Here is a 25,474-nt window from a genome sequence, read left to right on the forward strand (position 1 = left end):
ATTGTCTCTCTTCCCTTTCTTTCCTGGATGGTCTGATCATTTGATAGTTCTCTTAAGGGAAGTAACCTGCAAAGGAAACAACTGTCAAAGTCACGTTTGATAGTTGTATGTTTACTTTCTGCTTACAACTTAATCTTGTAAGAAATACAAAAATATATGAAGGTTGTGTAAAAGGTTCCAACAGCACAGATTAAGTTCTGTTAATATTCAAAATAAGTGAAGCAACACAATGGCTTGTCATTATCTTTATTTCAAGAGTACATTTTTAAAAAATGTAGTCTTGGATATTGCTCAGCAACAGTATTGCCTTCTGTGAGATAAGTGGTTTAGTATTCATCTCCCTCATCATCGAGACCATCAGAGGACTCCATCCCAACTTCTTCATAATCTTTTTCCAAAGCAGCTAAATCTTCTCGAGCCTCTGAGAATTCTCCTTCTTCCATGCCCTCTCCTACGTACCAGTGAACGAAAGCCCGTTTGGCATACATGAGATCAAACTTATGGTCTAGACGTGCCCATGCTTCAGCAATGGCAGTTGTGTTAGAAAGCATACAAACAGCACGAGGAACTTTGGCTAAATCACCACCTGGGACAACTGTTGGTGGTTGATAATTAATTCCTACCTGCAAAAAGATAAAGAACCATAAATTACTTTTGGAGTAAGAACGGTGGAAACATTCATGTTCAAAAGAGCACTAACAGTATAATCAATTGACATGCATGTAATTAGTTATTACTTCAGTGTATTGAAAAGATACAACTGTGCAGTTTATATGCTGGAAGTTAGTTATTTGGAATTCCAGTCTTCTCCATCCATCTCTCTCTCTCTCGCAAAGTAATGAATGAATAAGCAGAAAAAAACTGGTAACAAATATTTTTATATTATAAGAATTCAATTTAAATTTTAAAAAAAATTTTACATTGCAAATAATTTTGCTTACAACTAATTCAAAAATAAAATAATATTTCCTTACTTTATATACCAATTTCGCATTAACTAGTTGCTTAATTGTCCAAATATGATACATGCTTTGGACTTTGGACTATGTGCATTTTGTTTTGGACAAAAATATTTGCTAATGATTGATCACTGATCAGTTGTGGCATTCACATGCTTTCTTTTTTGCATAAATCCACATAAATCTTTGACTAGCAATGGGATTTTTTTTTTTTTTATGAAAACTCCAAACATGAGCGGTATTGGAACCTATAGTACTTAGTACCGTGATCGGAGATTGAGAAGATGAAAGAAGATATTTGTTGACATTAGACTGGAAGTTGGACAGTAAATGGATGTTGGCTGGTGGCGGCACGTGTTCGGACTGTTTTGAAAGAGAGAGCAGGACTTATAGAAGCCAATTCAGAAGAACGGTGCCCGTGGAAGTATTTGTAGAAAAGGCATGCAGCAGAAACAGTACGTCTACGAGACAGCGAATGGAGAGACTCTGTTAGAGATGAGTCATTAATTAACCTAACTGCCCTCTTCTGAATGGAATCAAGAAGCCTGAGAGAGGTTTTGGGGGCACTGCCTCAGATGTGGGAACAATATTCCATGGTAGGGTGGATTTGTGATTTGTACAGAGTGAACAGCTGTTTGGAAGAAAAGTAATGCCAAGAGCAAAAGAGAAAACCAAGTTTTTTTAGATGCAGAAGGAGCAATATTTGTAATGTGCTTGTGCCAAGAGAGATTAGAAGTGATAGTAATCCCCAAAAGAGATATATCATTTTGCCTAGAAATCGGAGTGTCACCAAAGATAAGCATAGGAGCAGAAGAATCCTTTTTGCAAGATATAAGACAAGACTGAGTTTTAGAAGGATTGAAATAAACTAAGTTGTCTTTGCCCCACTGGAGAATTACCTGGAGATCGGCATTTAAGGAATTGGTAGTGGATATTCGAGAACTTGAAGCTGATTAGGCAGGGCAAGGTTTCTCAAAATGGAAAGTGGAATGCAATGTGCTATCATCGGCAAAACTATGGATATGATTTCCAGTCAGTGGAAGAAGGTCATTAATATACAAGAGGAAAAGAGGGGAAAAGAACTGAACCTTGGGAAACTCCAGCATTAGTGGAGAAGTTAGAAGACAGAGAGCTATCTACCCTCACCCCTCAGTGAGTGATCAGAGAGAAAACTGGTAACTAATTACAAAAAACAGTTCGCAAACCAAAAGATGGAAGCTTGTTTAGAAGGCCTTTATGCTAAACACAATCAAAAGCCTTTGAGATGTCAAGAGCAACTGCTTGTGTTTCACCAACCTTTTCCATTGAATTTGTCCATAAATGAGTAACATAAGCCAGAATATCACCAGTGGATCGACACTGACGGAATCCATACTGGTGATCATTGATCAGACGGAAGGTTTCTAGGTGGTTTAAGAAATGGCAGTTAATTGATTTCTCCATTACTTTAGAAATAGTAGAAGTAATTGCAATGGGACGATGACTGGATGGGAGGGATCTGTCACCCTTTTTAGGAACTGACTGGATATGAGCAAATTTCCAAACAGAAGGAAAAACACCTTTAGAATAAGAAAGTGAAAAAAGGTGGCAAAGAACAGGAGAATACGATCGGGACCTGGAGCTTTCTTAGCATCAAGATTCGTAAAAATCTTTCTGACATCCTTTTGATGGAAGACCACAGGAGACATTGAATGGAGCATGCTAGAAATGGTGGGAGGTGTTTTACCAAGATTATTAATATGTGAGTTGGAAGGAAAATGGGATGCTAGCAGGTTAGCTTTATCCTTGGCCGAAGTGACAACAGAACCATCTTGTTTTGACAGAGGTGGGAGTAGAGATGGGCAAAAGTTGCAGCCAATAGCTTTGGCAAGAGACCAGAATGCTCGGCTACCATTAGGGCAAGCAGCAAGTTTTCTACTTTTAGCCTGTTCAAAATCTAGTTTGGACTGATTGATAACTGCTTTACAATTGTTGCGAGCTATGGTGTAGGCAGAAAATGAAACTGAAGAATTGGGAACAAGCCAATTACGATATGCAACGTTCTTCTCTTGAACAGCCTTAGTATATTTATTGGAAAACGAATGTTTAGATAAAGGACGAGATTTTAAAGTGGAGTGTGGAATAAAGGATTCCATTCCCACAAGAATAATTTCACTAACATGATCTGAGCAAACGTTGACATCAGAAGTTTTGAAACAGTAATCAGACCAAGGAAAAGAAGAAAAGAAATCTCGCAAGTCAACCCATTTTGCATTCTTGTAATGCCAAATAATACAAGGTTGGGAATAGCCATGAGATAAAGGCTCCATTGGAGAAGAAACAATCACCAAGTTGTGATCTGAGGTGCTTAAAGGACTGCTCACTTTGGCCGTGTATTTAGAAGGGTTGTTTGTGAGAAAAAGATCAAGCATGTTGGCTGTATGGTTAGGATTGTCTGGTATTTTTGTAGGTAAATGAACAATCTGTGCAAGGTCATTAGAAATTGCAAAAGCCTCAGCATCTCGACCAGCTGGGTTGGTGTGACTAGAAAACGGAAACCAGCTGGAGTTGTGAACATTGAAATCACCGAGGAAAATTGTTAGGAAAGTTGGACTGGAGAAAGTCAAGTCTCAAAGAGAGGAAGTCAAAGAGCTCCAAGTGATTAGTGGAGTTGGGAGAACGGTAGAGACAACAGATGAATTTGACACAATGAGGTAGAGAGATTTTTAAGCCAGAGAAGATTGAAGAGAGGAGATTCCAAATTACAAATTCTCTGACAGGGAATATCGGAACAGACATATGTACAAGTACCACCTTTGAGGCAAAAGGAATTATACAGTGAATAATTTGGGTAATTGAGATGAGAAGTAGTTGAATCAACTGAAAACTGAGATTCTCTCAGAAAAAGTACATGGGGTTTGGCAGACTGCAGTGGAAATGGACGTTGTTGAGATTAGAATTGAGACCAGGTATATTTGTGATATCAACTCGGAAGTTTTTGGGATGTTTAGATCTTTTCGCAGATAAGCTTACTCTATTAGTTTGACAATTCATGGTGTCTTCGATAGTAAGAAAAAGTGGGGGGGGACAGGTTGTATTAAGTAATGAGGTTTTTTGGATATGGCGTACACATGGTAAGAATATGTCCAGATCCTTGATATAACGAGGCCTCGACAATACCCCCTGCATATACACTACTCCAACTCCCTCCAGTCACTATCTGGCAGAGTAGAGGTAGCAAGATTATACACTAGCTGATCCGGAAGCCTCCTAGAGTTACCAATAGGCTTGGTCCGGTGTACTAACTAGCGGCTGGCCTGCAAACACCGTTTTAGAGCTGTACCTTTGAAATAAGGAAAATTGGATCTCGCCATGATGTTCATCATAACCTCTAAAGTCATCAGTCATACTGCAAGATGGAAGAGATGGGGAAGGGGGTGATTGGAACTTAGCTCTGGAGACTAAACATGGGTTCGACCACTTCAAGCCTCCAATAAGCAAAGTAGTCGTATTGCACCAGTTGATGAGTCATCGACCACCTAGTATTGCCTGCTAACACAGAGGGGTCAGCATTTCTCCATGTGGTGTGGGTGCCACACCTCGACCCCTGCTTACGTTGGTTCACCCCTGGGTGGTCACCCACAGTGTGCTTTTGTCATTTTTTGACAAATATAATGAAAACTGGTGGATAACATTGTTTTCTTAATCTGTGTACAGTATGACTGAAATTTTATTTCAGTCATACTGTACACAAAGTTACAGATAGATTGCACCTATATTTTGAGTGCCAGCCACCTTCTTTCAAGTTAGCAGATTGAAATAGGAGTAGTTCTATCAGGGGTGGCACTTAAATCAAATGGCCTTCCCCCCCTAAAATAATGGATAAAAATTAACCCCATTGAGGATGCTCAAGTATCCTGAGGTGCTAGGGGTTTGCATGCATTATAAATTGTTTCCAATTGTTTGTAAACAAATGTTATTAGTTTAGACACTGACACATCCATTGCAGTCTTGCAAGTGAAGTAGTTTCTGAAAAGTAGACCAAAAAAAAGTTAAGTTTTTTGATAAAAAGTAAAAAGCAGGCTCTCAAGGCATTTACGGTCCCAGAACCCATGAGTCTGGTGAGTGATGACCACAGCTTCAGGGGACCGTAAATGGCTTGAGAGCCTGTGCATCGGGGCGGCTAGTGGTAACACCATCAACAGAGATAGGGGTGTCCGTATGTATCCCCTCCTTGAAGCCGTCGTTCTTGAATGAGATGATTGGTTCTTAGTGGCGTGCTCCCGAGCCATTTCCGGTTCCAGTACGCAGGTGGGAAATTCCTGTGGAACCATGTGATGAGTGCCGTGGGCCCTGCTATTTAAGGATGTTGTTGTACAACAGAAGCACACTGTTGAGAAAGGAGTCTGTCGTCTCTGAAAGCTACAGTTTTTAGCACTTTTATCACTATTATATTTTAATATTTTAACTTCCATTTTAGTCATATTTTAACCGTCATTTCATATTTATTGTAAATACATCTGTTTTTACCAGTTTTATCTATTGTATTTTAGTTTGCAGTAAAATTACAGAATTACAATTGCTGGTTGCTGTGAAGTATAATTTTTCAACACAAGGAGACCTGACCGAGGTCTGTAAGGCTCAGAGAGAGAGAGAGAGAGAGAGAGAGAGAGAGAGAGAGAGAGAGAGAGAGAGAGAGAGAGAGAGAGAGAGAGAGATCAGTAAAATGAAGACAACTTTCAGTCATAAATGATTCCAGACCTAGGGGCCATATGTTTAGTAAGGAAAGAGGTTTAGGGTGGATTGTAGGAAGTTTTCTTTTAGCCAGCAATTTGTTAATTACTGGAGTTAAATTACCTATATTGGTAATTGAGGCCAGTGGCAATTCAGAGATCCATTAAATAAGTACATGATGAGGGGATCACATAGGTTTTTTTTTTTTTTTTTTAATTTATTTTGTTGGTTGATTCAGTAAAAACCTAGGGCTTCATTGAACCACATGACTAATACTTAGTTTCTCTGGTGCTAAAGCAAAATAACATGAATTCTGCTTTGGTACAAATAAATCTACTTAAAGAGAGACGCTCGGTTTGTTTAGTAAAGTTTATTCTAATTGAAAGAATGTATGAGAAGCAGAGTTAAACTTTTTAGGAAACTGTACAGTAATGCCACTACGTATACTTTTCAACTGCAAATCTCTAAAGAGTTAAATTTGAACATGCTAAAAAATACATACCTTAAAACCTGTGGGGCACCAATCTACAAATTGGATGGTTCTTTTGGTCTTAATTGTGGCAATAGCAGCATTTACATCCTTGGGAACAACATCACCTCTGTAGAGCATGCAGCAAGCCATATATTTTCCGTGGCGTGGATCACATTTCACCATTTGGTTGGCAGGTTCGAAACAAGCATTTGTTATTTCGGAAACAGTTAACTGTTCGTGGTATGCTTTCTCAGCTGAGATGACAGGAGCATATGTCACTAAAGGAAAATGGATTCTGGGAAAGAGAAAGTGCAATCATTTGAAGCAGTTTTACAAAAGGATCAAGATATATATATATAAATATCATATACTGGCAACTCTCGGTTTATGAATGAGTTCCATTCCAAAATGTTTGGTATACGGTTTGTTCGTTATGTGTATCTTGCATTTTTGAGCTTTTACGATACGTATCATATACGTTAGCAGCCATTTTAAAGCATTAAAATTATGTACTAAACATCGAATGGTTTATACCAGTGTTTCTCAATCTTTTCACTGTCGTGGCACATTTTCCAAAGAAGAAAAATTTCGCAGCACACCTACGTAGTCATAGAAGAAGAAATTTCTAAATTAAATAAATAGAATGAAAAATAATATTAACAATTTTGTTTATTTATACTTATATCATTTCTGTGTTATGCAAACAAGTCGTACAACCAAAATAAAATATAAAAATTATTAAATAAATAATTACAAAAAGAAAATATGTATGCCTTCAGCAAAGCTTTAAATTATTCAAATATTTGATGGAGATCAAATGAATTTTTATTTAAAAAATTATAGTCAATGTGAAATATGTGATTGACGATGTTTTGTTATTTCTGCTATATCAGGTCTTATTTCAGACAGAGCAACTCGCAGGTCATCTTCGACATTTTCCAATCTTGATCATTTTTTATTTTCCATGTTAGTGAGAGTCGAAAATCCTAACTCACATAAATACGACGTAGAAAATTGGAGTAAAATATTTATTGCTCTTTTAGATAACTTTGGATATTCATCTCTGACTGAAATCCAAAAGTATCCAAATGAAATCCGAATGTTTAATTTTTAATGTTGGATCGGATGAAAGGGAAATCAGTTCTTCCTCTTCTTCTTCAAGACAAAGATTCCAGTTTGATGTATCATTAATAAAAGGATTTCGAATCCAGTCATATTTTTCCGATTTAATAGATGTAAAATATGTTTTCGTTGCCTTTTGAAGCAAATCCAAATGGTTTTCACCATTGGTGCAAGAAAATTTCTCATCTGTTCAGGAATCTTAGGAAACATAGCTAAATTATTTTCATCAAGTTTATTCATCCACAAGCATAATTTTTTTTATCAAAAGCAATTAACTTATCTGTTGACGTTAAGATATTTTCGTTTCGCCCTTGTAAACTAGTATTTAAAATATTAAGTTGTGCAAATATATGTTCTGTGTAAGCCAGTTTTGCACACCACAATACATTGTTAAAACAATCATAAAATATTTGTATTTTCATACGATTCTTTTGTTTTCCTGCGGTACTTATTTCATTTTTAAAAAAATGCACAGAGTTCTGCTCGCAATTCAAATACACGAGCTAAAACTTTTCCTCTAGAAAGCCAACGAATATCATTATGTAGTAATAAACAATTGTAGTTAGATTCCATGCTGTCGCATAATTCTTTAAAAATTCGTGATTTTAAAGGTCTGCTTTTAATATAGTTAACAATTTTTATACGTCATCTAGTACAATGCTTAATTCTGTGGGGAGAGTTTTGCCTACTAAAGCTTCTCAATGAATAATGCAATGTGTAGAAATAAGATTTTAATTTTTTTTGTTTTGCAAACGCCAAAAAATCTTTTTCAGGTCCGATCATTGACGCAACACCATCTGTACAAATGCATGTACAAAAATTCCATGATAACTTTGTCTCTTCGAAAAAAAAGTTATCTACACAATCAAATATTTCCCTTCCTGTCGTTCTTCCTGGCAATTCTTGACAAAATAAAAATTGGTTCATAATTAAATCTCCGTTAATGAATCGAACAAATCCCATTAATTGTGTTTTCCCGCTGATATCTGTTGACTCATCTATTTGCAGAGCAAAAATTTGACCATCAAGTTTTTGTTGAACATTTTCTACTATATTTTCCGACATATCGATTATTCTTCGACTTATAATATCGTTGGAAAGAGGAATTTTATTTATTTCAGCTTCTGCATCTTTGCCGAACATACATTTCACAATTATACGACAAGCAGGACCGGTCAACGTTTCCCTTTTTGTGCAATAAGTTGTTCTACTTCATAGGAGGCAATTTGTGCTTTGTCAGACACTTTTACTGTGTTTTCCAATTTTTGTATTTGTTTGGCATTAATCGTTCAAAATACCTTTTGTCTTTAGACATCAAATTTTGATGAACTTTTTCCATATGGCGTTTTAGCTTGCTAGGAATCATTGCACTGTTTGCTTTTTTATGTCCACATACAACACATAAAGGTAAGGGGCAATTTATGTACCCTGTCCACATAAAACCAAAATTTAAGTAATCTTCATTATATTTTCTTGTACTAATTTTCGATCTTTTTGGCTGAGATTCATCGGCGCGTATTGTTCATATTATCACTATTTTCAATGGATATATTTGTATCTGCTGCAGAACTACTGTCGCCGACATCAATAGTTTTGTTTTTATTTAAAAATTTTCGTATATCCATTTTCAGTTTTTTCTAATAAACAAAAAAACGGTTTTGTAGAATTCTTAATTTTTATATACATATAAACACGTAATACGCCGCATGCCTACGCGTACAACTCCCAGAGAACTAGAGAGACTACAGACGGGATCCCGTATTTTGACTTTCTGAGGTAATTCAGGGGCGCTGCGCACTTATACAGTATTGCGTCGGTCCGCTTCACGTGGTCTGCGGGCGACAGATAATTGGTCTTTATTCAAATAGTGTTGGCGCCTGAATGCAATTTCAATTCGTTATAAAAAGATCCTTCGTGTACTTTATGCCTATTAATGGTATTGTACGTATATTCGGATAATGATGTTAAAATAAAAACGATGCTAGTTTTTTTTAAGATTTCGCGGCACACTTGGAAAATTTTGCAGCACACTAATGTGACGCGGCACACCCTTTGAGAAACACTGGTTTATACAATAAGTTTTATTATAATGTATGTATGCATTATGGTTTATCGTCAAAAGGTCGTGGGTTCGAATCCCGCCTCGAGCTTGGATCGGAGTAGTTCAAAAATCTTGGGAGGCGCATTATGGCCACAGAAGTCAATGTGCCAACTAACCAAAAAAAAAAAAATTATGGTTTATCGTATACGATACGTAATGTAAAATAAAAAAAGAATAAAAAAACATTGTTTTTAATTAAAAATTTTAATTAAAAACATAGAGGAGTTACAAAATAGAAATAAAGAAAATGAGTACTAACATAATATATGTACTGTACATACATATGTATTCAACTTTTATCATCAATATCTTCATCAGAGTTCAACGTGGCATGGCATGTAAACCAATGTGCTTTTACTGGCTAGATTAGTTTTATTAACCAAGAACAGTTCAGTATAATTATCATGTAACAATTTTCTGATGATTATTGTAATAAATACATATTTTAATAAAAGTTTATTTATTTAAATCTTACAATTTTGTTCACTATATGTTTGGCATTTCGTTTTATAAGGGACTCTATCTATTGGCAACTTTAAGAAATTTTGAATGAATTGTGATGTTCGATTTTAATGTTCATAAATCGAACGTTCGTAAACTGAGAGTTGCCTGTACAGCAGAAGTCAGCCTATGAAATGTGATATGCCAATCTAATGTAGAATCTTACATACAGAATTTATTTTATGCAATTTTTTTGTCAGTTAAAAAAAAAAGTTAAAATTCTAAACATCTATACATAAACAAACTACCTACTCTTATTTTATTAGCTACACAAGAAAGTCTTATGGTGCCTAACCTGTGTACTTAACCACTCATGTGACAAAGACAGAAAAATCAATTTTGTTTTTTGATTTTTTTGTCGTTTTTTTGCAATTCGGCCTGGTGAGCTTAAAAAAAATTGGGTACTTCTGCTCATGAGACATGCCAGGCACCTCATACTGCTCATCCCAAGTAACTTGTTTATATTTATACCACTTATTTCTCTCCAGTTACTGAGTGAAGTTGCATGGTGTAACATAATTAGTAATTATGTTAACTTACAAAGAAAAACAACATAATTGTAGTGCAAGATTCAAGCTCCACATGCCATCCACTTTGTGAAATATTCATAGGATGCAGTGACCAGCGCAAGCCCTGTTTCGAAACAAAAACTGAAAAAATAGTAAGTGAAGGATTTGTTTTACACATGTCTTGATAAATATAAACTAAGCAAGGAGTAATATGTGGACAAAGGCTTTTAAAAAGGACTCTGACTGGGGGTAACACCATTATTATTTTTAAAATTTTCTAACGTAAAAGTTCATATGAATACAACCATCATTTGAGTATTTAGTCGAGTATAAATATTTTTATAAAATTTAAGTTTCTTAATGGGCTGTTTAGCAAAGCAGCCTAAATACACAGCGAGTGTCACATAACTGCAAGTTAAAATATTTTCATTCCCCATGTTACCTACTTGAAACATCCATATGATTCAAACAGAGTTTGAAACAGCAAGTAGCATGGAATACTAGTATAAAAGCATGCCGAACTGAAAATGCCAAGACATGATTTGTGTCTCATGGTGGTTAATGTGTTAATCTTATTTTTGTCAACAGATATTAATATTTCAGTGTTAATATTTTTCAATTCAAGTATTGAATGGGAGAAGCATCAGTTTAAAAGCTAAGAATATCCAACTGATAATTCATTCCATGAACAAAAATCATAAAATCTCGATATAACATACCTGGGATAAGGTACCAAATTAGTCTGGAACTCTGTCAAATCAACATTTAGGGCACCATCAAATCGCAAAGAGGCAGTGATAGAAGACACTATTTGACTAATTAAGCGGTTTAGATTAGTGTACATGGGCCGTTCGATGTCAAGATTTCGCCTGCAAATATCATAGATGGCTTCATTATCTACCATGAAGGCACAGTCTGAATGTTCAAGAGTTGTGTGGGTGGTTAGGATTGAATTATAAGGCTCAACAACTGCAGTAGACACCTGCATAGAGAAGGGAAAAAAATTAGTTATTTGCCGGAATAAAAGCTTATTTTATTATTATTACTGCTGTATATATAAAAGCTTGCTTAAGCAAATTGTATGAGCTTGCTTTCTTGCATGAAATGACACTACTAATTTCCATAATTTAAACTGAAAAGAATCAGTTGCTTGAAAATCAGTTCATGAATATCAAAGTTTTCAATAATGCATAATTAAGTTTGATTAAAATACAAAGTTCATTCTTTTATTCAGGTCCATGTAAATGGTATCAGAGTTCAGGTGCATGGTTGTCCTCCCATTACAATTATTTAAGATGTTTTGAGTCTATTCTGTGTCAGTGTTCCTGGTATCTCACATTTAGTGCACCCCAATTTTGCACAGCTTAGCCATTATAATTTTTGTATCCAATATACTTAACCATTCTGTAAAAAGCAATCATAGAAAGGAGTTTGTACTGAACATGCAAATAGAAACAAGCTGTAATCTTGCAATAACGATTGCCTTCCTTAGGTATGCACAGTTGAAATTTGTGTGTTCAGCAATGAATATGGATGGACAAAAATGAATACATTATCACTATAGTTGCTCTGTACAATTTCAGTATGATCACTGAGGCAGAATACTGTTCTAGTTGATATGCTTTTTTTTTTTTTTTTTTTTAAATTAAGATCAACATGCCAATCATTAAGCTTCCAAAAGACGGTTTCCAAAATATTAAGATTTTGGAAAACTTCAAAATGATCATTGCCAATTAAAAGTTAAAAGTATATTTGTAATTAATTATAACATCTAAATGTCAGAATTAATGAGAACTGGTACACTTTTGAAAGAATCTTTTGTTGAGAAATACTGGCATTCCAGTTGCTAATATTTTCCAATTCAATCATGTTCACCTGCAGATATTTTTAAAACATTGCACCCATTGGACATCAGTTGTTTTATTTATTAAACCCAAGGTTGCCTAAAAATACCCATCACCACCAAATACGGAGGATGCGGAAAAGTCAAGGGAATGACCACCGCATATTCCTGGAGCAATATGGCCGTAGTTGCTAATGCTCCTAAAAAGCCAAATAACAAACAAAGCCTAAAAATATAAGGTCATGTAAAGGCATGAAAAAAAAAAAAAAACTTCACAGGCTTTTAAAGCAGCAAGTAGTATGATGAAATAGTAGAAGACATATTTTGCTAATATGCATGTTTAGGTTGATTAAATCACCTATGAATGAAAACATCAAATAGATACTAACCTGAGGGAAATTAACCAGTCCTGAGTAAAACAACTTTTTTTTTTTTTTTTTTTTTGGTAGCTGTTGGCGCATCGGCATCTGTGGCCATAATGCACCTCCCATGGTTTTTGCAGTACTTTAATCCAAGCCTGAGGCAGGATTCGAGCCTGCGACCTTTGGGTTGCCAGGCAGGTACTTTACCCACCCGGCTAGCCCGGTCGGCAGTAAAATAACTGCTTCACAGAGGATGTCAGACAACAGGCCTTGTTTTGTTGATAAAACTGAAAAATTTGCACTTGACTTTTTTCTTTTTTTGTAAAAAAGAAAAAAGTCAAGTGCAAAAACACTCAGTAAGGAAATCATAAGGTGATGGTGGGGCCATCGTAAGGCCTTATCAAGCCAAGTCTAGGACAGGATATTGAACACTCCCGACTTTGGGTGATATATTTCAAGGTTATACAGAACTGCACCAAACTGATAATCTTTGGGCTTTCTAATAAAGAGAAGGGGAAAAACTGAACACAAATTATGGACCATAGCCTGTATATTAACTTTTATAATGTAAGTCTGAGATGTGGAACTTTTGTTGATCTGCACATGGTGTATATACTGGACAGCAGCTCCATGTGCATTCTAAGGCCACTTGAGTGATTCTGTGGCAACTTTGGGTAGTTTTATTGGAAAACAAAATTTTAAGATCAAGCTTGAAACAAAGTTTAAAACTGACCTTTGATAAAAAAAAATCTGTTATGCTAAGGTCTGCCCTGTGGTTTCTCCTGTTCATGTTCAAAATTTCTAAACTTCTTTCTGCATGATCATATTGATTGTTATTATGACATCCCTACCTTCTGTAGCTTTATTATACCTCTGCTACTGAATTGTGTTTAATAATCAATACAACTACAATTTGCTAAAATGCACTTATTTGTTAGTGTTACAGTAGTTTTGGCAACATACAGTGGATTATATCTGAGAGTTAAATCCCTTTAAAATGTGCTTTTTAAATATATTAGCAAGTTTAAAAAAAAGAAAAAACACTTTTCTGCTCATTCAGGCTCAGCCTTATAGCTTGCAAGATCCAAGCGAGCATGCTGAAAGTGGGCCCCCCTTCAATGGCTACTGTAGGTTGTCAAACCCAGTTTACCACTGCACTAACCATCACTTGCAATAGAAGACTTTCATTTATTTTGCCAAAATTTTGATTTAAAATGAGAAAATACATGGAATTTTTAGGAGTTGTAAAGCCATGGCAGAATGATAAATTCCAAAGTTTATTTACAAAACTTAAAACTGCCAAGTATAAGAACTTGCAAGCTTTACAAAATCAGCTAAAATTTCACTATAGTCCAATTCACTAGCAGCTTCATTTTAATTGACAAATTAGCCATATTGCTAACCTCTCCTTGATGCAACTATTAACCACATACAAGCTTTTATAAACTTTGACAAACCTTTATCCAGGTGCTAGAGTGACAGGAAAAGTCAGAAGACTTATGAGATGTATTTTTTTTATTTATTGTACTAGGCAATCTCAGCCAGCTTTCCTGGCATTCCTGTATTATGAGATGTATTGTAAATATAACTGAGAGGAAAGTGGAGGAGAGATTGTTGAGGATAAACATAAAAAAGGCACCTGGGGTGGATGGGATCTATCCAGTTATATTAAAGGAGGCAGCAAAGGAAGTATGCAAACCCCTAGCCATAATTATGAGAGCTTCTTTGGACTCAGGGGAGGTACCCATAGACTGGAGATGTGCAAATGTAACCCCAATTCACAAAGGAGGATCAAAGGCTGACACAAGTAATTATAGACCTGTTAGTTTAACTTCTGTTCCAGGTAAATTAATGGAGGCACTGGTTAAAGAAGCACTGCAGGATCATCTAGACAAGAATTCAGTTATAGCTCAGTCCAGCATGGTTTTGTTAAGGGCAGGTCTTGCCTGACCAATTTGATTGGATACTATGATGTAGTCACAAAAGAACTGGATGCAGGGAATAACTTTGATATTATATATTTGGATCTTAGAAAGGCTTTTGATACTGTTGCACATGGAAGACTGCTGCACAAATTGGAGCAGTGTGGCATTGGAGGCAAATTGCTGCTATGGATAAGGGGTTGGTTGAGTGGCAGAAGACAGAGAGTGGTAATCAATGGACACTGCTCAACGTGGACTAATGTTATTAGTGGAGTTCCTCAAGGTTCAGTGTTGGGTCCGTTGTTGTTTTCGGTGTTTATGAATGATATTGATGATGGGATATCAAGTTTAATGTCCAAGTTTGCAGATGATACAAAGGTTGGCAGGGTCGTTAAGGACACTACTGACGCTATGCTGCTGCAACAGGATCTGGAAAGGTTGAACAGATGGGCGGAGAGGTGGCAAATGAAGTTTAACATTGACAAATGTAAAGTACTACATATGGGAAACAGTAACCCCAGAGCAACGTATCAACTCTGCGGTACTACACTGACAGTGGTGGAGAATGAAAAGGACCTGGGGGTAATTGTGCAGGCAGATATGAAGTTCTCTGAGCAGTGCAGACGAGCTGCAAGAGTAGCTCATGGTGTCTTGTCAATGATATACAGGAATTTTTCCAGCAGGGATAAGGAGGTGATTATTCCCTTGTATAAGGCAATGGTTAGGCCACATCTTGAGTACTGTATACAGGTCTGGAGGCCTCATTTCAAGAAGGATGTAGAACTGCTGGAACGGGTACAGAGAAGGGCAACAAGATTAGTGAATGGAACAAAGGGTTGCTCTTACGAAGAAAGGCTTAAGTTTTGCAAATTACAGAGTCTGGAGACTAGGCACCGGCGAGGTGATCTGATAGAGGTGTATAAGGCTTTGAATGGTTTGAGCATGCTCAATGCCAATGGGATTCTTCATCTTGCTCAGAATAATCACCTCAGAGGGCATAAATTCAAATTGAGGAAGGACGGATGTCGGATAGATGTGCGGAAATTTGCCTTTAGCCAGCGGGCAGTTGGTTTGTGGAATAGACTCCCATCGCTTGTTGTTGAAGTTGATAGCCTAAACAAATTTAAGGCTCAGCTGGACAGGTATTTCGAACAAACGGAGGGGTGAAATGGGAGTAGTGGTTTTTTTTTTTTTTTTGGCTGATGCTGAATAAGCTTGCTTTCTTGCATCATATGCCTCTACTAATGCTAATGCTAATGCTAATATTAGTAAACAATCTATGGACCACACTGTATGATAACAATGCCTTTTCTTCAAATCACTGAATGTGATGTAAGCCATACTTATCAACAAAATACAGTTCTCCGTTTCTATCCAACCTTCTCTTACTATTTAGCTGTCCAAAAAAAAAACCTTTTGAATTTTTTTTGAATAAAATTAAAACATACATACACCTTTTGACAGTCAATGCAAACATACCGATAGTTTCATTGCTAACATTGAACTCTTTCTGAAAAGATGTGGCATGTTTGTTTGAATCCAATTGAATGGCTCCACTGGATAATGATAAACTGAAGGTTCACTGTCATCAATTGTTCATCATCAGTTACATGGGGTGTATCATTTGATTTATGTTTTTTGAACCATTTTTGGGTTGTGTATTTACCCTCTGATCTCCAAATGCTGTGCATGTTTTGCAGGCTGCCTGTGTAGCGTTTATACTCAAACTAAACGTCATTAAAGATCTACGATTTATTTATTTTTTTCTTTTGCCATATTTTGCTATTTTATTGAACTGCATTAGCATTAGTAGAGGCATACAATGCAAGAAAGCAAGCTTATGCAGCATCAGCCAAAAAAAAATCCCATTTCACCCCTCCAATCATTCCAAATGCCTGTCCAGCTTAGCCTTAAATTTATTTAGGCTATCAACTTCCACAACAAAAGATAGAAGTCTGTTCCACCAATCAACTACCTGCTGGCTAAAGGCAAATTTCCACACATCTATTCTACAACTGTCTCTCCTCAATTTGAATCTGTGTCCCCTCGGGTTCTTAAACTGAGCAAGAGGAAGAATCCCATCAGCATTCAGCTTGCTCAACCCATTCAAGGCTTTATACACCTCGCAGGTGCCTACTCTCCAGGAACTACAATTTGCAGAACAAATCTTTCTTGGTAAGAGCACCCCTTTGTTCTCACCAATCTTGTTGCCCTTTTTTGTACTCGTACTAGGAACTCTACATCCTTCCTAAAATGAGGCCTCCAGACCTGTACAGAGTACTCTAGGTGTGGCCTGACCATTGCCTTGTATAACAGGATAATCACCTGCCTGTCCCTGCTAGCAAAATTTCTATATATCATTGACAAGGCTCCATGACCTGCCCTGGCAGCCTGTCTGCACTGCTCAGCAAACTTCATATTTGACTGTACAATTACCCCCAGGTCTTTTCCACTTCCCTGGGTGTAGTACCACACAGTTGGTACATTTCTCTTTGGTTACTGCTACCCATATGCAGTATTTTACATTTGTCAATGTCAATTCTCAGCCCATTTGCCCAATTATCTAGATCCAGTTGGAGTAGCATACTGTCTTTACTGTTGTTAACAACCCTGCCAACCTTTGTATCATCTGCAAACTTGGACATTAAACCTTATATACCTTCATCAATATCATTGATAAATATACAAAACAACAATGGGCCCAACACCGAACTCTGGGGAACTGCACTAATAACATCTGTCCACGAAGAGCAGTGTCCACTGATTACCACACTCTGTTGTCTCCCACTCAACCATCCATTTATCTGTTGTAGCAACTTACCCTTAATGTTATACCTCTCCAATTTGTACAGCAGTCTTCCATGTGTAACAGTATCAAAAGTTTCTTGAAATCAAAGTATATGATATCAAAATTATTTTTAGCATTCAGTTCCTTTGTGACCACATCATAGTATCCAATCAAATTGATCAGACAAGACTTCCCTTTAACAAACCCATACTGTGTCTTAACTATTACTGCAGTCTTGTCTAGATGATCCTGCAATGTTTCTTTAACCAGTGATTCCATTATTTTCCCCGGAACACATGTTTAACTAACAGGTCTATAGTTACTCCTGTCACCTTTTGAACCCCGTTTGTGAATTGGTGATACATTTGCACATTTCCAGTCCATGGGGACCTCCCCTGAGTCCATGAAAGCTTTCTTAATTATGGCTAAGGTTTGCTTACTTCCTTTGCTGCCTCCTTTTAATATAACTGGATAGATCCCATCCACCCTACCTGCCTTTTTTATGTTTAACTTCAACAATTTCTCCTCCACCTTGCTCTCAGTTATTATAAAATCGCTTAGCTCCTTGTTAGAGTTTGATAAATTTCTTGCACTCCCCTCATTGAATAACTCCAGATGTGTGAATGTAGATGCAAAATACTCATTCAGTTTATCAGCTACCTGAGCATGATCATCAATAGTCAATCCATCTACGTTAAGTGGTCCAATCTGATTCATCCCTTTCCTTCTAGAGTTTACATAAGTAAAGAACCCTTTGCTGTTTTTCTTTGCATCCTTTGCCAAAGATTTCTCATAATCTGCCTTCTCCTGCCTAACCTCCTTTGTGACTTGATTACAGCTTATATCTGCCATAGGCTTCTGTGTCACCTGATACTTTATATGCATCCCATACATTTTTATTCTCTGCCACGAACTTCATTAATTCATCTGATATCCATTTAGGCCTAAATCTTGAACAGTATTTCTTAGTTGGAATGAAAAACCTATTTTAGCCTCCAAAATTAAGTCCCTGAAGGATTCCCCATTTAGAATTCAATGTTGGTGTCATCATCAGTTGATCCCACTGTACAGAATTTAAAAACAGTCTGAGACTCCTGTAGTCACCTTTACGAAAACAAAAGCCCTTCCCTTTAGCCTTGATGGTAGTTATGTCTTTAAGTAATTCCCACATCAGTACATTGTGATCATTGTCAACCAGTGGTTCCTTTATCTGCAAATTCTTAATGCATGAATAATCACTGCTGATAATCAGATGAAGAGTATTACTCCCTCTGGTTGGCCTCTCGAATATGTTGCTAGACATAAGCTGACATGCACAAGTTGTACTTTCAAAGTACATTGATGAATATATAACAATGGTTCCGTATAAAATTTTTGTCAAAATATCAATGTGGAAATCACTGTATAAACCTTTTTTTGTTCACTGATATTTTCTGAAAATTTCATGATTGAATTTCCATCTGATAAAGCTGCAGTATAATTTTTTCTTGTCAATTACAGAATGGGACAGCCAAGGTGCCTGTTCCATGCTCCACTTGCTCCTTTCCCTAAGATTTAGCCCATTCCTACTCACATAGAGTCTGAGATATATATTTTCTTTTTCTTTTTTTTTTTTTTTTTTTTTTATTCTTTAAATCCCCTGACTTTCTTTAGGGTGTTTTCAGTTCCAAATAGTGATTTATACAAATGTTTTAAAACTTTAATTTTCAGTTCCAAACGGAAAAAAAATTAAATGAAAATTTCATTTCAAACTGAAAATTTTATCCATTTCTTAATTTTGGAATTGGCTTTAACTGGCAAACTGTTTCAAGTTCATTTAATGGATCTTTCAGCAATCCAACATAAAAAATAAAATTAGTTTCATCATTTATGTGTTTCAGGATATTCATATAAGACATATCAAATGTTCTCCAAAAAATAAAAAAATAAAACTTACCTGAGGAGCTGGGTAAATGGAAAACTCTAGTTTTGATTTTTTGCCATAATCTACAGACAACCTTTCCATAAGCAATGATGTAAATCCAGAACCAGTCCCTCCACCGAAACTGTGAAAAATTAGAAAACCTTGGAGTCCTGTACATTGGTCTGCAAGTTTTCTGATTCTGTCCAGTACAACATCCACTATCTCTTTGCCAATTGTATAATGTCCTCTGGCATAATTATTTGCAGCATCTTCCTTGCCAGAAATCAATTGTTCAGGATGGTAAAGTTGCCTGTATGCGCCCGTGCGAACTTCATCTAGTTGGTGGGTAAGGAGAGAAAGACATTAGCTCATTTGTTTGTGTTTAATTAATTTCATTTAAAAACAAAATTGTTCCCCTCCTGTCCAGTATAGTAAAAAAGTATTCAGAATAACACCAACAACACTCCTTAACAATGCACTGTTTTTTATAGCACCATACTAATTAATATTTTCATTCTTTTAAATTTACATAAAAGCTGAATTAAGTATTATGCACTGACACATTGAAAGTCTTGCCCATCTTTGTGATAGGGTTTAAGGAGCATCAGCAACTAAGGCCATATTGTTCCGTGTATCTTATCTATAAATTGTGTTTTGTCGTCGATTTTCTGTTTTCTGGATGAAAAACCCTAGTTTTCAGGATAAAAATTATGCTACCCTTGCCTGCAACCGACTAACTCAGCCAATTTGTGGAACAGCCCATAAAAATTTCTCACCATCGATGGGGCTCGAAGTCGGGTCTTTCCCACCCAGTATGGGGAAGATGGTGATTCTACCAACTGTGCAACCCACGAGGGGCCCCATTCTTGCACAGAACTGTCTACATACAGCATCTCAAACATATCTGTCTACCTGCTTTATATCTCATGATGCAAACACGTGATGCTCTTACTGAAGGGAGGGTGCCATTTCATGAAAGTATATGCACCCAATAAAGTGGCAAAGCATATTTAAACTTTATGGTTACCACATTTATTTTTATTTAATTTAATAGTCACGATTTTAAGGCGATTATTTAAATTTCAGCAAACAGGAAAAGCAAAGAAGTTGCTTTAGGGGCCAGCCTAGAAGATAGTAAAAACAGAACCATTCTCACAGGACATTGTGTTTTATACAGCCCACAGATTACAATTACTATAAATCAAGAAAATTAATTTTCTTCTGCAATTCAGAATGCAAAATTAATGAACAGGGAGCAATAATCATAAAATTACATTGTAATAAATGTTATTTACTGTCCTAGTTGTCCCAGACCGTGGGCTTGTATTATAAAGTAGTATGTCAGATGCACTTCTGATGTATTGCTTCATTAAATAGCAGTGGCTGTCATTTGTTGCAGTCATTCAACACCCTTTTGTGGTACAAAGTTTCACCATATGGTTCCGACTTAACATTGGCATCCAGTTCTTAACTCTAACAGCAAAAGACCACAGTAGTTGAAGGTAAATGGCTGCCATAACTTTCCCTGCAGAAATCTAGGTCAACGGTTTTTCACTCTTAGAGATTGAAGATGCTTTCACGGATATGAGGGGTATTTAAGAGTTCATGGTCTGAGGATGAACGGTTTATTGAGGAGTGGAAACATGTTACTTTTCAACATAGTTTCCTTTATTTAGAGTCAAAACACTTTTGCCAGTGATGCTGCAATGCATTGATTCCAGCTGTGAAGAAAGCTTTCTATTGGACCTTCAGGAATGCATCTGCCAGCAGTGACATCACTGTTGGTGGAAAAATGGATGCCAGCCAGGCATTTTAAAATTAGGAAATAGTTGGAAGTTTGAAAATGCCAGATCCAGTGAATATGGGAGGGATGGTCCAAGATTTCAAAGCTGGACTCATGCACTACAGCCATGGCAGTGACAGACATATGATCATGTGTATTGTCCTGGTGGAACAAGGATCCTTTGTTGAGTTTTCTCTTAGCATTTGTCTTTGACATTTTCATGCAAACACTTCACAAAGTCTGCATAATATTCCCCTGTGACTGCCTTCACTCTACTAACAACACTACTAACAATCCACTAACAACAATCTATTAGCATTCTGAAAAACTAATGCCATCACCTTGCCAGCAGAAGGAACTGACGTGTTCTTTAGAGAGAACAGTTGTTTTTTCCACTGCTTAGATTGCTCCTTTGTCTCTGGCTGAAAGTGATGGATCCATCTCATCCATGGTTACAAGCTTTGCAAGGAAATTTGCTGGATCTGCTTGTCAACAATGCAAATATTCACTTAATTTGACAACTCTTGTGTGTTTTTGATTAGCTGTTCAATAACTTTGGGAACCATCATGCCGACACCTTTTTCATAGCGAAAATCTCTGTTATTATACAGTACATGTGTTCAGATGAGATATCCAAGAAGCCGGCAATGAATCGAACTGTCACTCTTCGATCACTCATCACCAGTTATGCACCCTGTCAACTTCTGGAGTGATGGATGCTGCAGATTTTCCACAGCGTGGTTCATCTTCAAGGCCCTCCCTCATTTAAATTCTACTGCCCACTTCTTAACCACAGAAAACAAAGGGACATCCTCCCTCAATGTTGTAACCATATCCTTGCCTTTGGCATTAAAACTTTGCTGACTTAAGGATATGAAGTATTATTTAGTACGTGCAGAAATTTTTAACACTGTACAACTACACTTTTCAATACCCCCTATACAGAACCACTGCTTATGATTCTGCTACAGATGCAGTGTTTGAAGAATAAAGTTTTATAGACAAATCTTTGGTAAGTTAATTTGACCAAAAGCTCATGTCTCTGCAATCGATCCTCCTAGACTTTACAATTGACTGAGTGATAATTTAACAAATGTCTCTTTTTGATAATACAGGATTGTGAATACTTTTTTTTTTTTTTTTTTGTATTTACAAAAAACAACTAAGACTAAGATAAAATAAATAGTGGAATAAAAGAAAAAACCTCCGGGATCAGGAAACTTCGGTGAAAACGTGTATCTTGTAATATAAATTCATTATATATTATTCATTATTCATGATTATAATCATCGTTTCTTTATAAATATTTTTAAAGTCGTTTAAAAGAAATCATTAAAAAAATTACAAAAGTAAATACTGCGTGTAAAACGCACGTGAAGAACAAGAACGCCAACAACAAACTGCAGATGTTGTGTGTCACAGAAGCAGACGAAAAATAGCAGCCACTGAAAACGTAGGTCGTCCTTGCCACAGACGCTACTTCTCATAATGATATTGCCACACTGTATTATTCACTAAAGTACATTAGCTGGGAGGGGAGAGATAAACAGCCAGAAATCAGACAAAATAAATGATTTCCTCTCCCAGCTTATCCATAAAATAATTCTTATAACATTAGACCCGTAAAGATTTTAGAAAATCACAATCTAAGTGAAATCATTATTAATAAATGCCGGTTATTAATAAGTCGTAGTAAAGTTCACAAATTAAAAGGACGTTATGGAAAGTTTACACTCCTAATGAAATAAGATATCTTACCCACTACAGTTGGCTCCAAGTCAATAAACACAGCCCTGGGCACGTGTTTTCCTGATCCAGTTTCGCTGAAGAAAGTGTTGAAGGAGTCGTCCCCACCTCCTATAGTCTTGTCGCTGGGCAACTGACCATCGGGTTGAATACCGTGCTCGAGACAGTACAATTCCCAACAGGCATTACCGATCTGGACTCCAGCTTGGCCAATATGCACACTGATACATTCCCTCTGTAAGTACAAATAAATATATGAATATCACAAAGTTAAGGGTAAGTAGGTCCTAAATGCAGTTTAAAAGAAAGTAAGTATGCATTTTAAAAAGTTTCGGCACATTTGCAGTGGTTCAGTAGTTATTTTAATTAACCTCGTTTTTTTTTTTTGTTGCATTAATGTTAAATCACGTTTAAATCCCAGAACTCCATGTGCAGCGCTTTACTTGAGAAGTAAAGTTTACTAGTTGATTCCTAAAGAAGTTCCACATGGTGGTATACTGCGCTTGCTGAAAATTACTAATATTGAAGCAAATCCTAAGGTGGATCCCATACAGTGGATCTCCTAGAGATGGAGAAGCCTCCTAAAAAGGATGACAGTGGTTTATTTATTCACTTCTCATCCACGTGAGAGTAAATCCTAAACTCAGATGTGAAAATCAGAGTATAATACGTTGAAATTTATACAAAATTAGGCTTAATGAGACAATGAAGATGAATTTATTATAGATTATTATTATTATTATTATTATATTAGCCATGTGGTGCAAGGAAGCCTGAGGCTTATGCTGCACCAGCCAAAAAAATTCCAAAGTTACATTGAGAGAGAGAGAGAGAAGAATGACGATATCCAGCTCAGGACCCCGGGTGTGCCAAGCCCATACTTACCAGATGTGAGCCCCTGGGGGTAGATGGGTTAAGCTCAATCAATATTTGGTGGTTGTTCTTATTACCTGAAACAAGTTTTATGACGGAACTCGGACGGGTTATAATGAGGGGGATTCGTTCAAGATTAATCGACGATACAGCATGATATTGTAAACGAAAGATTATCTGTGGAGTTGCCTAGAGCAGAGAGTGATTCTTACTTTCCTCGACGAAGGGAGTATAAAAATTTTAATTGAATGCACTCTGGTCTTTGAGAAGTGTATTGCTGTTGAGGGGACCAGATGATATGACAATAATCAAAAAAGAAGAAGTACAGAATTATTTTTGAGCCAGAATGAGACAATATTAGAGTTCATCGCTTTCAGTCGGAGAATTTTTTTTTAGTTCATATGAAGTTACAAACTTCGCCCTTGAGCAGTATGTAAATACTAGGGGGAAATTGATGGCTTTGTCAAGTTTCAAATCATTTATATGAAGTTGCCATTCAACGTTAGCAGAATGAAATACAATTGACGGATCTTTAATATAAACAATAATCAGATGCAGACCTAAGGGTGACCTTGAGAGACACCTTGCAAAAAAGTAAACGAAGTTGTACCTTCAATTAATAACAGAAGAGAAGATTGTGGTGAACAGAATTTGCTGCATTAGTGTCAGGTGAGGGTTGCATGATTTACCCTCCCGCCAAGCAACTCTTATTTTTGTCTAGCAGATTATTTTGTCTTATCTTTGTCTAAAGAACACAGGCAATTACAAACAATATTGACGCCTGATGTCCTTAGTAACTCTGCGACTAACATTCACCTAAACGCGCCTAACCTGTATATATATATATATATATATATATATGTAAGCAATTGTCAATCTATATACATGATTATGTTATCCAATGTATAGAAGCATAAATTCAAATTGAGGAAAGACAGTTATAGAATAGATGTGCAGAAATTTGCATTTAGCCAGCGGGTAGTTGATTGCTGGAACAAACTTCCATCCGTTGTTGTGGAAGTTGATAGCTTAAATGAATTCAAGAATAAATTCAAAATAAATGCATATCTATTCTATAACTGGATAAACGTTTAGAGGGAATGGATGTGTGAAATGTTTTTTTTTTTTGGCTGATGCTACATAAGCTTGCTTTCTTGCATCACATTCCTCCTCTACTACTACTTCATAATAATATTCCGTTCTGATATAGGACAGCATGCCCTTTTTAGCTGTCATTCAGTATCAGGCTCATGCTCCTCCAACTGCAACAAAATCGTCCTTTTGAATAATTGGACCGCAAAATTTTGAGGTGCGTAAAAATCTTCTTTTGTACTACCTAACAGTTGTTCACATCTATTAGTGGAAGATGCATCTGGAGAGGATGTATCTTTAGGTTCTTTAGGAGCCGTATAGACGCCCACCTATAATCAGTACGATACTAAGTGATAAGTGAGTGGAGATTAGGAGCTTCTTCGTTTAATCCCTCAAGTCACAATACTCACATTCATAGAAAAGAGGGTTGGTTCCAATCTTTTGGGAGTACGCTCAATGATTCCCAATTCCGGTAACTTTACAAAAAAGAAAAAAAAAAATGTCCAGTCAAAAGAAAAGTTGTATGGAGATTGTGATGAAACCAAGTTTCCCACTGTTTACCATTAGCATTTACCATCAGAAAAAGCTTTTCCGTTACTGCTCCTTTCAGATAATTACTCCAATGTTCTCATCACCGTTTTGCCAATCTGTCCCTAGACGCTTCCTTCCTCTTTGTAATTCTCATCGCAATCTATTTCAGGCGACAAGCAGCTACAACGGCAAACATTTTCTTAGATCATAACTCATTGATAGAAACACCAAGTATGAATCCAGTGATAGACGAC

The 25,474-nt window shown here is 36.5% G+C and overlaps 2 protein-coding genes across 2 annotated transcripts in view; one reads left to right on the top strand and one right to left on the bottom strand.

Moving 5' to 3' along the window:
- Positions 1 to 232: 232 nt before the first annotated feature.
- The window catches only part of LOC150087646 (tubulin alpha-1C chain-like), a 58,660-nt gene continuing 33,418 nt past the window's right edge, over positions 233 to 25,474 (bottom strand). Inside the window, exons 2-6 of the mRNA XM_090369177.1 lie at positions 22,737 to 22,959; positions 19,229 to 19,530; positions 11,097 to 11,359; positions 6,175 to 6,439; positions 233 to 623 (exon numbers count right to left, since the gene is read on the bottom strand). Coding sequence (XP_090225303.1) covers positions 327 to 623; positions 6,175 to 6,439; positions 11,097 to 11,359; positions 19,229 to 19,530; positions 22,737 to 22,959 — 1,350 coding nt within the window. The 3' untranslated portion in view covers positions 233 to 326. The remainder of the gene's footprint in view (positions 624 to 6,174; positions 6,440 to 11,096; positions 11,360 to 19,228; positions 19,531 to 22,736; positions 22,960 to 25,474) is intronic.
- LOC150087647 (rab GTPase-activating protein 1-like) overlaps positions 22,875 to 25,474 on the top strand; it is a 298,662-nt gene continuing 296,062 nt past the window's right edge. Inside the window, exon 1 of the mRNA XM_090369176.1 lies at positions 22,875 to 22,961. The gene's annotated coding sequence lies outside the window, so the exon portion shown is untranslated. The remainder of the gene's footprint in view (positions 22,962 to 25,474) is intronic.

The sequence above is a fragment of the Mastigoproctus giganteus genome, chromosome 3, assembly GCF_048544385.1.
Source record: "Mastigoproctus giganteus isolate SK-2022 chromosome 3, ASM4854438v1, whole genome shotgun sequence".
Lineage (NCBI taxonomy): Eukaryota > Metazoa > Arthropoda > Arachnida > Uropygi > Thelyphonidae > Mastigoproctus > Mastigoproctus giganteus.